The sequence below is a fragment of the Lates calcarifer genome, unplaced genomic scaffold (genome assembly GCF_001640805.2).
Source record: "Lates calcarifer isolate ASB-BC8 unplaced genomic scaffold, TLL_Latcal_v3 _unitig_1942_quiver_2385, whole genome shotgun sequence".
NCBI lineage: Eukaryota > Metazoa > Chordata > Actinopteri > Centropomidae > Lates > Lates calcarifer.
In genome coordinates, this window is record NW_026115867.1 from 1 (window position 1) to 15,090 (window position 15,090).

The 15,090-nt window shown below is 35.0% G+C and overlaps 1 protein-coding gene across 1 annotated transcript; it reads right to left on the minus strand.

The window, feature by feature from the left end:
* Window positions 1-899: 899 nt before the first annotated feature.
* LOC108891395 (uncharacterized) lies at window positions 900-7,077 on the minus strand (the record flags this gene model as incomplete). The annotated part of the gene is made up of 10 exons (XM_018688523.2): window positions 6,910-7,077; window positions 5,316-5,360; window positions 3,509-3,574; window positions 3,351-3,392; window positions 2,853-2,912; window positions 2,428-2,502; window positions 1,906-1,959; window positions 1,732-1,788; window positions 1,092-1,163; window positions 900-968 (listed from the first exon to the last, which is right to left on the minus strand). Coding segments are annotated over exons 1-10 (637 nt in total), but the record flags the coding sequence as incomplete, so codon positions are not given.
* Window positions 7,078-15,090: the final 8,013 nt, after the last annotated feature.

Genomic DNA, 15,090 nt, shown 5'->3' on the forward strand with positions numbered 1-15,090 from the left:
GTTACATGTTCACTCACTTGTTACAATTGTTGGTGTTGTGGTAACTGTTGTCGTGTTCACATCTATTGTAGCAATTGTTGTTGCATCTGAAAATAGAAATTTATAATTTTGTATGTCATACTGAGAGGTAAAATCTGATATATGAGAACAAATTACATACAAATATCAAGGAAATTTGGGAAAGTCATATATGTTTATGTAAAGCACTGACTTGTTAAAGCTGGTGTTGGAGCTGTTGTTGTAGTGTTCATATTTGTTTGTGGCAACAGGTGTTGAATCTGGAAAAACATAATGTGCAAAGTAATAAGCTTCAAGTGAGGATAAAACTTCAGAAATTTTTCAAACAAATTTGCAACTAGGGAATGCTCTGTCGTCCTTTGTCTAAAAAACCTACTGGTAACTACAGTTGGTGGTGTAGTTGTGGTGTTGTAGTGTTCAGATGTGTTGTAGCAGTAGGTGTTGAATCTGCAGAGACCATTTCATAAACATATGTTACTACTAACAATAGAAAGCAAATGATTACTTCTCAGATTACTTAGTGTACATTTCATTACATTTTTATATTGTGAGCATTATCATTTAGCATGTATTTGTCACAGTTAAGTCTAAAAGATGAAATACTAGAATATATTTCAAACAAAAGTAATCATCACAGTGTTATCCAACTGGGGAAGGTGTGAGTATTATGTGTTCAAAAATACATACTGGTTACAGTTGGTGGTATAGTTGTGAGTGTAATGAGAGTTGAAATGTTTTTATATGTTGTAGCAAAAGGTGTTGAGTTTGCAAGCAACATTGTTTGACCATGTGTTATTGTACAAAAGGAAAATAAATACAGGCTCAAATCAAAGACTGTATTTTAAAAAATATATTGTCAACATTGTTACATGTTCACTCACTTGTTACAATTGTTGGTGTTGTGGTAACTGTTGTCGTGTTCACATCTGTTGTAGCAATTGTTGTTGCATCTGAAAATAGAAATTTATAATTTTGTATGTCACTGAGAGGTAAAATCTGATATATGAAAACAAATTACATACAAATATCAAGGAAATTTGGGAAAGTCATATAAGATTATTTAAAACACTGACTTGTCACAGCCGTTGTTGGTGTTGGAGCTGTTGTTGTAGTGTTCACATTTGTTGTGGCAACAGGTGTTGAATCTGGAAAAAACACAATGTGCAAAATAATAACCTTTAAGTGAGGATAAAACTGCTGAAAATGTTCAAGTAAATTTTAACTAGAGGAATGCTCTGTCATCCCTTGCTAAAAAGACCCCCCAAATGGACCGAGCCTGCTTAGATCGATCTGCATGTGTGTGAACTGTATATGCTGTAAATAGTTGCCTAAGAGCAGTTCAGGTAACTGTAGGGGTAAGAAGCCTTTTTGGTAGTTCCCGTTTTCTCCTGTTTATGTTAGGGAGTTAGGTAAGATCCCTGTATTTATGTTTGTTTTCTTTCACTGGTCCAGGTAAGGTAGGAAAACCTAATAGTTTCTTTTATTTATTATTTTGGCCGTGATCACCCCGATGCAAAATTTACCTGTGTAAATAATAAATCAGTGGTGTTTTGGTTGAAACTCAGTTGTGGCACTGGTCATTATTGGGAACTGGGGAAAAGGGAAAGTCATGTTTTATGCTGCGCTCCTGTTTCCCCTAGGTCGGGGATAACAAGTATATAGAGCTATTCAAGTCTATATGTTACTTACTATAAGTGAGTTTTTAGCACTTACTTGTTACAAATGTTGTTATTGTAGTGTTTAAAACTGCTGTAGCAATATGTGTTGAATCTGAAAAGAACATTTTAAAATGATCAAAAATGTTATATAATGTTACAGAATTTTATAATTGACATCGTCAATGTCATACTATCATCAAGATAAACATCCCCTATTTTAAAAACTTACTGGTAACTGCAGTTGTTGGTACAGCTGTAGGTATAGTACTGTTGTCTGTCAAATCTAGAATGATGATATATTTAATTGACACATACTCTGTTTTTGTGGTATAATTTCTAGAAATACAAAGCTAAATTTACAGAGTTATTTTTAACAGTGGTTGCAATAGATGTTATTCCTGTAAGGATTACTTCACAATTACCTTTTTAACATAACTGAGATTTTAACAGTATCTTGCATTTTGCAGTTATTTATCCAGTGTTTTCAATAGTAATATCTTTTTTCAATCTGTGATTTATTGAGAATTTTTTTTGAGTCTGCAATTTTTTATTATTATATGACCATACATTATTGTAATAAAGAAAAAAAAATCCGGCCCAAATCAGTGACTGTGTGTTTTAACATGTTTACTTGTTACTTTTGTATGTCAAACTGAAAAATCTTATAAATCTATATATGATAATATGAAATGATATAGACAAATGTAAGGAAATTTGTTAAAGTGGTGTAAGATTATTTTAAAGCACTGACTTGTTACAATTGCTGTTGGTGTTGGTGTTGCAGTTGCAGTAGTGTTCATTTCTGTTATGGTGACAGCTGTTGAATCTGGAATAAAAGACATAATGCTCAGCAATAGGTGTTGAATTTGCAAAAAACCATTATATGAACATATGTAAATCCTGACGATAGAAGACAAAATTATTAATGCTCAAATCACTTTCTGTAAAGTTTTAGAAACATATGTCATAAACCTGAACTTAAACACTAAGTACTTGGTTATAACAGGGAAGGACATTGTAGGGTTCAGATGTGTGGTTGGAACAGCAACATTTTTTGATCATGTATTACTGCAGACAAATAAAAACAACAGTTTTACATTCATTTAATTATTTTTTATATTCCTATTGACCATAACAAAGATCATCTTCTAATTATGTATATTTTTTGGCTCTTACTTGTTATAATTGTCATGGGTGTTGTGGAAACCTCTGTTGTGATCACAGCTGTTGATGAATCTGAAAAGACAGTTTTAGAACAATGTATGTTAAACTGAAATACAAAATCTGAATTGTACATATATTTGAACAAAAGTAAGAGTTAGACCATCCTCTTATTCTAAAAACCTGTTGGTAAATACAGTTGCTGGCATCTTTAGTCAACTTGCAACAAGGAGCTGTAAGAATTATTTCATTTGATACAAATGCAAGTGCTATTGCTGAAAATGTCCATTTTCAATGATGTTGAATCTGCAAAGACCATTTCACATACACAATATATGTTACTACTAATGATAAAAAAAATGATACATCCTCAGATTACTTAGTGTATTTTTCACTATATTTGTATATTGTGTTGAGTCTGCAAAAAACATTATATGGCCATGTGTTACTTTACAAAAGAAAAACAAATTGGGGGTCAAACAAATGACATTACATTTTTGCATATTCACTTACTTGTTACAACTGGCGTTGTCATGTTCACATCTGTTGTTGAATCTGAAGAATGATTTATAATTATGTCAGACTGAGAGGTAAAATCTGTTATATGAGGATAAATTACAGACAAATTTGTGAAAAAGAAAAGCAATGTAGGATTATTTGAAAGTGCTGACTTGTTATAATTGGTGTCGGTGTTGCAGCTGTTGTAGTGTTCATATCTTGTGTGGCAGGTGTTGAATCTATAAAACAGACATAATGGACATGATGTATATACTGTAAGTGTTGAATTTGCAAAGACCATTTTACAAATATATATAAACACTGACACAACCAAATGATTTGTGCTTATAATTGTACTAGCAACAGGTGTTGTATCTGAAAGAGCAGTGCTACATATAGTAACTGCTTTGTACCAAGGAATGACACTGTGTCATTCTTAGTGTAGTTGCAGATGTAGTGTTAATTTCTGTTGTGGCAGTGAGTTTTGACTCTGCAGAGACCATTTTACTATAATATCTTTATGCCGACAGTGAAATAAATGAAGTTGTTCAAGCCCAGATGACTTACTGTGATTGTCACTATAGTCTTATATTGTAACAGCTACTGTTTGTTGCTGTTACTTCAATAGAATTTTTATTATTTAAGATTTAAAAAATATCTTATTTTGAAAAAAACGTACTGGTAGCTGCAGTTCTTAATGCAGCTGTAGGTATACTGCTATTCACCGTTGTATCTAGAACGATAATAACATTTACTTAACAAACTTTTTGGGGTGTAATATCTTGAAATACAAGGGGGGTTATAACAAAGCGAGTTATTTTTGAACAGTAGTTATTTGAGTAGCTGTGGGTGCTGTAGTGTTCAGATGTAGCAATAGGTGTTGTGTCTGTAAAGATGACTACAATCACTACAGTACAACCTTATTAATGTTATGTGAGGTTTTAACATTATATTGTATGTAAAGATTTTTTTTTTTTTTTTAATCTTTTGTTGCGGATGATTAATCCACCCACTTATTTTAAAGTATTTACTTGTTACAGTTGTGGGTGGTGGTGTAGCTGTAGTGGTATTTAAATCTGGTGTAGAAAAAGTTGAGTCTAAAGAGAACATTATACAGTTATTTATCCATTATTTCAAAGGTAATATCCTTCAAATTGTGATTTATTGAGAGAGTTCAAACAAATGTTAAACAAAGGACTATTAACCATCCCTGCCATCCCTTATTCATGAGTTCACTGGTTACAGTTCGTGACATAATTGTGGGTGTTGTAATGTTTAGATCTGTCATGGCAACATAAGTCGTGTCTGTAAAGAATATTTGTAGTAATGTCTAAGAGTTAGTGCAACATGTTTCAAGCCCAGATCATTCACCGTGTACCTGTTTGACATATAGTAATAAACCTTAAAAACTAACAGCTTAATAATGAGATGTAGTAAAAAGTAGGACACTCGTCACAAATGTCATTGAGGAGCTATTACTAACTGTAATAGTTAGAGTACACATGTTTTACACAATACCCTCATTTAAAATAAGGATGAAGAATTCTCATCATTTTTATATGTATACTTGTAATAGTTGTTAGTGTTGCTACAGCTATTGCAGTGTTCTCATCTATTGTAGTAACAGGTGTTGAATCTGAAAAAACTAAACTACTAATGACTCATTTCTAAATACTTATTGGTTTGTTGAGTTATTGATGTAGTTGTAGTAGTGTTCAGGTTTGTCATATTAACAGGTGTAGTGTCTGTAAGAAAATGTACAATCGTGTTTTGATTGACAATACAAAACAACAAAAACCCTGAAGCTTAAAACACTCATTGTGAGGTTTTATCATTTCAGGCATACACCAATGTTACGGCAGTGAATGTCATTACAAGCAACTGCTTGTTACAATTGCTGATGGTATTGATGGTACGACTGTCGTAGTGCATTATTATTTTTTTGTGTTTTCACATATTAAATATCTTTTGAAGTCTTACTTGGTGATGGTGGAGTTGTGGTTGTAAAAGGACAAGCTGTAAAGTCTGCAAGCAAGAAGAGAGCAGGAGAGAAGAATGGACTTGAATATAACATTTAGAAAAGTGTGGTCAACTCACATTTGAGTACAGGACATTGCAGGGTAATTATGCATTCTCAAGAACAGATAGCACTATTTCTAAAGGTTTACTTCTGACTGATGAAAAGATCACAGATTGTCACAGTACAAGATTAGTCAACGATCCCAAAATCAGATGATAATTGGGAAAGGTGTCTGAAAACTGATTTTAAGCTTATCGCTTTGGAAATCGTTAAACAGATTAATCCTTTAAGTCTGATTGACTTTAAGATACACAATATGTTATGATGTTTCCTGCAATTAAGTTAAGTAACTCAATTGAAAACTATGTTTTCTATATTTATTTAACATAGTATACAAAAAATCTTCTGTCAGGAGTGATATTTAGTAAAACAAAACAACAACAAAGAACGCGTCAGGACCACAACAACGATTTCTCTGTTTACAGGCCTTGACTCCCTTATAAAGCAATATATTTGATTAAAAGCGCTTACTGTATTGGTCAACAGACTGGCAGTACTGTCCATCAGGAGGAATGGCATTGATGCATCCACATGTGTTATTTGTGATGTTGTCACAAGACCCATACATTAAACACTGGCCACATGACCAACGATACTGGTCCTCACATCTGCACTGGAAACCGCCGCTGTTCGGATAGCAAACTGAAAGAAATATGTACTTATGAGGAATTGTGTCTAAGGCACTTAATATACATACAATGGTAAAAAGAAAATGCTGCATTATTCAGTATTCTTTATAGTGACATCAAATGTGCAAATACTTATGAAGGTAATTTGAACGTATTTGTCTATGCTGATAAACCTACTGAGGAATATCACCTAACTCTGCAGCTTGTTCCATCTCTTTTGCTTTTCATTCTCTTTTAGCACGGTTTGCTTCAGTGTCAATTAGCCTAAAGTGCATGTTGTGACTTGTCATAGCCAGTAGGTGTCACTAACAATATCAAATGTTTGCTCCAAGTATACTTATGTTTTTTTTATATCATTTTGTTCAACCAAGATGAAAAAATCCTACCTGTAGAAATGTTGATGTCAGAGAGTTGTATTTGGTCACCGATGTTGATGGGATAACTGATGTTTCTCAGAATAGTCTTCAGTCGTTCTATCTGTGCAACATCTGTGATGTTCAGCTCAATAGAAATGAGATATTCATAGACAACTGGAGAAGCTGCAGAGACAGAAAAAGGCAACACATCATTTCTGATCTGTGCTGTGACTTTTATATTATGTTTCTGATCAGTGTTGCCTTCACAGACTTACATGTTGGTGTTGGAGAGGGTGTTGTAACAGGACAAGTTGTAGAGTCTGTAAAGAAAAAGAGAGAGAAAAGAAGCTACTGAATAAGTTCAAATGTAGCCATAAACAATTCTACTTGTTCATCTTGTAATATTTCAGAAAAGGCGAAAACATTCCAAATAATCTCATCACAATAATAATTTATTTCACAGGCCTTGACTCCCTTATAAAGCAATATATTTGATTAAAAGCGCTTACTGTATTGGTCAACAGACTGGCAGTACTGTCCATCAGGAGGAATGGCATTGATGCATCCACATGTGTTATTTGTGATGTTGTCACAAGACCCATACATTAAACACTGGCCACATGACCAACGATACTGGTCCTCACATCTGCACTGGAAACCGCCGCTGTTCGGATAGCAAACTGAAAGAAATATGTACTTATGAGGAATTGTGTCTAAGGCACTTAATATACATACAATGGTAAAAAGAAAATGCTGCATTATTCAGTATTCTTTATAGTGACATCAAATGTGCAAATACTTATGAAGGTAATTTGAACGTATTTGTCTATGCTGATAAACCTACTGAGGAATATCACCTAACTCTGCAGCTTGTTCCATCTCTTTTGCTTTTCATTCTCTTTTAGCACGGTTTGCTTCAGTGTCAATTAGCCTAAAGTGCATGTTGTGACTTGTCATAGCCAGTAGGTGTCACTAACAATATCAAATGTTTGCTCCAAGTATACTTATGTTTTTTTTATATCATTTTGTTCAACCAAGATGAAAAAATCCTACCTGTAGAAATGTTGATGTCAGAGAGTTGTATTTGGTCACCGATGTTGATGGGATAACTGATGTTTCTCAGAATAGTCTTCAGTCGTTCTATCTGTGCAACATCTGTGATGTTCAGCTCAATAGAAATGAGATATTCATAGACAACTGGAGAAGCTGCAGAGACAGAAAAAGGCAACACATCATTTCTGATCTGTGCTGTGACTTTTATATTATGTTTCTGATCAGTGTTGCCTTCACAGACTTACATGTTGGTGTTGGAGAGGGTGTTGTAACAGGACAAGTTGTAGAGTCTGTAAAGAAAAAGAGAGAGAAAAGAAGCTACTGAATAAGTTCAAATGTAGCCATAAACAATTCTACTTGTTCATCTTGTAATATTTCAGAAAAGGCGAAAACATTCCAAATAATCTCATCACAATAATAATTTATTTCACAGGCCTTGACTCCCTTATAAAGCAATATATTTGATTAAAAGCGCTTACTGTATTGGTCAACAGACTGGCAGTACTGTCCATCAGGAGGAATGGCATTGATGCATCCACATGTGTTATTTGTGATGTTGTCACAAGACCCATACATTAAACACTGGCCACATGACCAACGATACTGGTCCTCACATCTGCACTGGAAACCGCCGCTGTTCGGATAGCAAACTGAAAGAAATATGTACTTATGAGGAATTGTGTCTAAGGCACTTAATATACATACAATGGTAAAAAGAAAATGCTGCATTATTCAGTATTCTTTATAGTGACATCAAATGTGCAAATACTTATGAAGGTAATTTGAACGTATTTGTCTATGCTGATAAACCTACTGAGGAATATCACCTAACTCTGCAGCTTGTTCCATCTCTTTTGCTTTTCATTCTCTTTTAGCACGGTTTGCTTCAGTGTCAATTAGCCTAAAGTGCATGTTGTGACTTGTCATAGCCAGTAGGTGTCACTAACAATATCAAATGTTTGCTCCAAGTATACTTATGTTTTTTTTATATCATTTTGTTCAACCAAGATGAAAAAATCCTACCTGTAGAAATGTTGATGTCAGAGAGTTGTATTTGGTCACCGATGTTGATGGGATAACTGATGTTTCTCAGAATAGTCTTCAGTCGTTCTATCTGTGCAACATCTGTGATGTTCAGCTCAATAGAAATGAGATATTCATAGACAACTGGAGAAGCTGCAGAGACAGAAAAAGGCAACACATCATTTCTGATCTGTGCTGTGACTTTTATATTATGTTTCTGATCAGTGTTGCCTTCACAGACTTACATGTTGGTGTTGGAGAGGGTGTTGTAACAGGACAAGTTGTAGAGTCTGTAAAGAAAAAGAGAGAGAAAAGAAGCTACTGAATAAGTTCAAATGTAGCCATAAACAATTCTACTTGTTCATCTTGTAATATTTCAGAAAAGGCGAAAACATTCCAAATAATCTCATCACAATAATAATTTATTTCACAGGCCTTGACTCCCTTATAAAGCAATATATTTGATTAAAAGCGCTTACTGTATTGGTCAACAGACTGGCAGTACTGTCCATCAGGAGGAATGGCATTGATGCATCCACATGTGTTATTTGTGATGTTGTCACAAGACCCATACATTAAACACTGGCCACATGACCAACGATACTGGTCCTCACATCTGCACTGGAAACCGCCGCTGTTCGGATAGCAAACTGAAAGAAATATGTACTTATGAGGAATTGTGTCTAAGGCACTTAATATACATACAATGGTAAAAAGAAAATGCTGCATTATTCAGTATTCTTTATAGTGACATCAAATGTGCAAATACTTATGAAGGTAATTTGAACGTATTTGTCTATGCTGATAAACCTACTGAGGAATATCACCTAACTCTGCAGCTTGTTCCATCTCTTTTGCTTTTCATTCTCTTTTAGCACGGTTTGCTTCAGTGTCAATTAGCCTAAAGTGCATGTTGTGACTTGTCATAGCCAGTAGGTGTCACTAACAATATCAAATGTTTGCTCCAAGTATACTTATGTTTTTTTTATATCATTTTGTTCAACCAAGATGAAAAAATCCTACCTGTAGAAATGTTGATGTCAGAGAGTTGTATTTGGTCACCGATGTTGATGGGATAACTGATGTTTCTCAGAATAGTCTTCAGTCGTTCTATCTGTGCAACATCTGTGATGTTCAGCTCAATAGAAATGAGATATTCATAGACAACTGGAGAAGCTGCAGAGACAGAAAAAGGCAACACATCATTTCTGATCTGTGCTGTGACTTTTATATTATGTTTCTGATCAGTGTTGCCTTCACAGACTTACATGTTGGTGTTGGAGAGGGTGTTGTAACAGGACAAGTTGTAGAGTCTGTAAAGAAAAAGAGAGAGAAAAGAAGCTACTGAATAAGTTCAAATGTAGCCATAAACAATTCTACTTGTTCATCTTGTAATATTTCAGAAAAGGCGAAAACATTCCAAATAATCTCATCACAATAATAATTTATTTCACAGGCCTTGACTCCCTTATAAAGCAATATATTTGATTAAAAGCGCTTACTGTATTGGTCAACAGACTGGCAGTACTGTCCATCAGGAGGAATGGCATTGATGCATCCACATGTGTTATTTGTGATGTTGTCACAAGACCCATACATTAAACACTGGCCACATGACCAACGATACTGGTCCTCACATCTGCACTGGAAACCGCCGCTGTTCGGATAGCAAACTGAAAGAAATATGTACTTATGAGGAATTGTGTCTAAGGCACTTAATATACATACAATGGTAAAAAGAAAATGCTGCATTATTCAGTATTCTTTATAGTGACATCAAATGTGCAAATACTTATGAAGGTAATTTGAACGTATTTGTCTATGCTGATAAACCTACTGAGGAATATCACCTAACTCTGCAGCTTGTTCCATCTCTTTTGCTTTTCATTCTCTTTTAGCACGGTTTGCTTCAGTGTCAATTAGCCTAAAGTGCATGTTGTGACTTGTCATAGCCAGTAGGTGTCACTAACAATATCAAATGTTTGCTCCAAGTATACTTATGTTTTTTTTATATCATTTTGTTCAACCAAGATGAAAAAATCCTACCTGTAGAAATGTTGATGTCAGAGAGTTGTATTTGGTCACCGATGTTGATGGGATAACTGATGTTTCTCAGAATAGTCTTCAGTCGTTCTATCTGTGCAACATCTGTGATGTTCAGCTCAATAGAAATGAGATATTCATAGACAACTGGAGAAGCTGCAGAGACAGAAAAAGGCAACACATCATTTCTGATCTGTGCTGTGACTTTTATATTATGTTTCTGATCAGTGTTGCCTTCACAGACTTACATGTTGGTGTTGGAGAGGGTGTTGTAACAGGACAAGTTGTAGAGTCTGTAAAGAAAAAGAGAGAGAAAAGAAGCTACTGAATAAGTTCAAATGTAGCCATAAACAATTCTACTTGTTCATCTTGTAATATTTCAGAAAAGGCGAAAATATTCCAAATAATCTCATCACAATAATAATTTATTTCACAGGCCTTGACTCCCTTATAAAGCAATATATTTGATTAAAAGCGCTTACTGTATTGGTCAACAGACTGGCAGTACTGTCCATCAGGAGGAATGGCATTGATGCATCCACATGTGTTATTTGTGATGTTGTCACAAGACCCATACATTAAACACTGGCCACATGACCAACGATACTGGTCCTCACATCTGCACTGGAAACCGCCGCTGTTCGGATAGCAAACTGAAAGAAATATGTACTTATGAGGAATTGTGTCTAAGGCACTTAATATACATACAATGGTAAAAAGAAAATGCTGCATTATTCAGTATTCTTTATAGTGACATCAAATGTGCAAATACTTATGAAGGTAATTTGAACGTATTTGTCTATGCTGATAAACCTACTGAGGAATATCACCTAACTCTGCAGCTTGTTCCATCTCTTTTGCTTTTCATTCTCTTTTAGCACGGTTTGCTTCAGTGTCAATTAGCCTAAAGTGCATGTTGTGACTTGTCATAGCCAGTAGGTGTCACTAACAATATCAAATGTTTGCTACCAAGTATACTTATGTTTTTTTTATATCATTTTGTTCAACCAAGATGAAAAAATCCTACCTGTAGAAATGTTGATGTCAGAGAGTTGTATTTGGTCACCGATGTTGATGGGATAACTGATGTTTCTCAGAATAGTCTTCAGTCGTTCTATCTGTGCAACATCTGTGATGTTCAGCTCAATAGAAATGAGATATTCATAGACAACTGGAGAAGCTGCAGAGACAGAAAAAGGCAACACATCATTTCTGATCTGTGCTGTGACTTTTATATTATGTTTCTGATCAGTGTTGCCTTCACAGACTTACATGTTGGTGTTGGAGAGGGTGTTGTAACAGGACAAGTTGTAGAGTCTGTAAAGAAAAAGAGAGAGAAAAGAAGCTACTGAATAAGTTCAAATGTAGCCATAAACAATTCTACTTGTTCATCTTGTAATATTTCAGAAAAGGCGAAAATATTCCAAATAATCTCATCACAATAATAATTTATTTCACAGGCCTTGACTCCCTTATAAAGCAATATATTTGATTAAAAGCGCTTACTGTATTGGTCAACAGACTGGCAGTACTGTCCATCAGGAGGAATGGCATTGATGCATCCACATGTGTTATTTGTGATGTTGTCACAAGACCCATACATTAAACACTGGCCACATGACCAACGATACTGGTCCTCACATCTGCACTGGAAACCGCCGCTGTTCGGATAGCAAACTGAAAGAAATATGTACTTATGAGGAATTGTGTCTAAGGCACTTAATATACATACAATGGTAAAAAGAAAATGCTGCATTATTCAGTATTCTTTATAGTGACATCAAATGTGCAAATACTTATGAAGGTAATTTGAACGTATTTGTCTATGCTGATAAACCTACTGAGGAATATCACCTAACTCTGCAGCTTGTTCCATCTCTTTTGCTTTTCATTCTCTTTTAGCACGGTTTGCTTCAGTGTCAATTAGCCTAAAGTGCATGTTGTGACTTGTCATAGCCAGTAGGTGTCACTAACAATATCAAATGTTTGCTACAAGTATACTTATGTTTTTTTTATATCATTTTGTTCAACCAAGATGAAAAAATCCTACCTGTAGAAATGTTGATGTCAGAGAGTTGTATTTGGTCACCGATGTTGATGGGATAACTGATGTTTCTCAGAATAGTCTTCAGTCGTTCTATCTGTGCAACATCTGTGATGTTCAGCTCAATAGAAATGAGATATTCATAGACAACTGGAGAAGCTGCAGAGACAGAAAAAGGCAACACATCATTTCTGATCTGTGCTGTGACTTTTATATTATGTTTCTGATCAGTGTTGCCTTCACAGACTTACATGTTGGTGTTGGAGAGGGTGTTGTAACAGGACAAGTTGTAGAGTCTGTAAAGAAAAAGAGAGAGAAAAGAAGCTACTGAATAAGTTCAAATGTAGCCATAAACAATTCTACTTGTTCATCTTGTAATATTTCAGAAAAGGCGAAAATATTCCAAATAATCTCATCACAATAATAATTTATTTCACAGGCCTTGACTCCCTTATAAAGCAATATATTTGATTAAAAGCGCTTACTGTATTGGTCAACAGACTGGCAGTACTGTCCATCAGGAGGAATGGCATTGATGCATCCACATGTGTTATTTGTGATGTTGTCACAAGACCCATACATTAAACACTGGCCACATGACCAACGATACTGGTCCTCACATCTGCACTGGAAACCGCCGCTGTTCGGATAGCAAACTGAAAGAAATATGTACTTATGAGGAATTGTGTCTAAGGCACTTAATATACATACAATGGTAAAAAGAAAATGCTGCATTATTCAGTATTCTTTATAGTGACATCAAATGTGCAAATACTTATGAAGGTAATTTGAACGTATTTGTCTATGCTGATAAACCTACTGAGGAATATCACCTAACTCTGCAGCTTGTTCCATCTCTTTTGCTTTTCATTCTCTTTTAGCACGGTTTGCTTCAGTGTCAATTAGCCTAAAGTGCATGTTGTGACTTGTCATAGCCAGTAGGTGTCACTAACAATATCAAATGTTTGCTACAAGTATACTTATGTTTTTTTTATATCATTTTGTTCAACCAAGATGAAAAAATCCTACCTGTAGAAATGTTGATGTCAGAGAGTTGTATTTGGTCACCGATGTTGATGGGATAACTGATGTTTCTCAGAATAGTCTTCAGTCGTTCTATCTGTGCAACATCTGTGATGTTCAGCTCAATAGAAATGAGATATTCATAGACAACTGGAGAAGCTGCAGAGACAGAAAAAGGCAACACATCATTTCTGATCTGTGCTGTGACTTTTATATTATGTTTCTGATCAGTGTTGCCTTCACAGACTTACATGTTGGTGTTGGAGAGGGTGTTGTAACAGGACAAGTTGTAGAGTCTGTAAAGAAAAAGAGAGAGAAAAGAAGCTACTGAATAAGTTCAAATGTAGCCATAAACAATTCTACTTGTTCATCTTGTAATATTTCAGAAAAGGCGAAAATATTCCAAATAATCTCATCACAATAATAATTTATTTCACAGGCCTTGACTCCCTTATAAAGCAATATATTTGATTAAAAGCGCTTACTGTATTGGTCAACAGACTGGCAGTACTGTCCATCAGGAGGAATGGCATTGATGCATCCACATGTGTTATTTGTGATGTTGTCACAAGACCCATACATTAAACACTGGCCACATGACCAACGATACTGGTCCTCACATCTGCACTGGAAACCGCCGCTGTTCGGATAGCAAACTGAAAGAAATATGTACTTATGAGGAATTGTGTCTAAGGCACTTAATATACATACAATGGTAAAAAGAAAATGCTGCATTATTCAGTATTCTTTATAGTGACATCAAATGTGCAAATACTTATGAAGGTAATTTGAACGTATTTGTCTATGCTGATAAACCTACTGAGGAATATCACCTAACTCTGCAGCTTGTTCCATCTCTTTTGCTTTTCATTCTCTTTTAGCACGGTTTGCTTCAGTGTCAATTAGCCTAAAGTGCATGTTGTGACTTGTCCATAGCCAGTAGGTGTCACTAACAATATCAAATGTTTGCTCCAAGTATACTTATGTTTTTTTTATATCATTTTGTTCAACCAAGATGAAAAAATCCTACCTGTAGAAATGTTGATGTCAGAGAGTTGTATTTGGTCACCGATGTTGATGGGATAACTGATGTTTCTCAGAATAGTCTTCAGTCGTTCTATCTGTGCAACATCTGTGATGTTCAGCTCAATAGAAATGAGATATTCATAGACAACTGGAGAAGCTGCAGAGACAGAAAAAGGCAACACATCATTTCTGATCTGTGCTGTGACTTTTATATTATGTTTCTGATCAGTGTTGCCTTCACAGACTTACATGTTGGTGTTGGAGAGGGTGTTGTAACAGGACAAGTTGTAGAGTCTGTAAAGAAAAAGAGAGAGAAAAGAAGCTACTGAATAAGTTCAAATGTAGCCATAAACAATTCTACTTGTTCATCTTGTAATATTTCAGAAAAGGCGAAAATATTCCAAATAATCTCATCACAATAATAATTTATTTCACAGGCCTTGACTCCCTTATAAAGCAATATATTTGATTAAAAGCG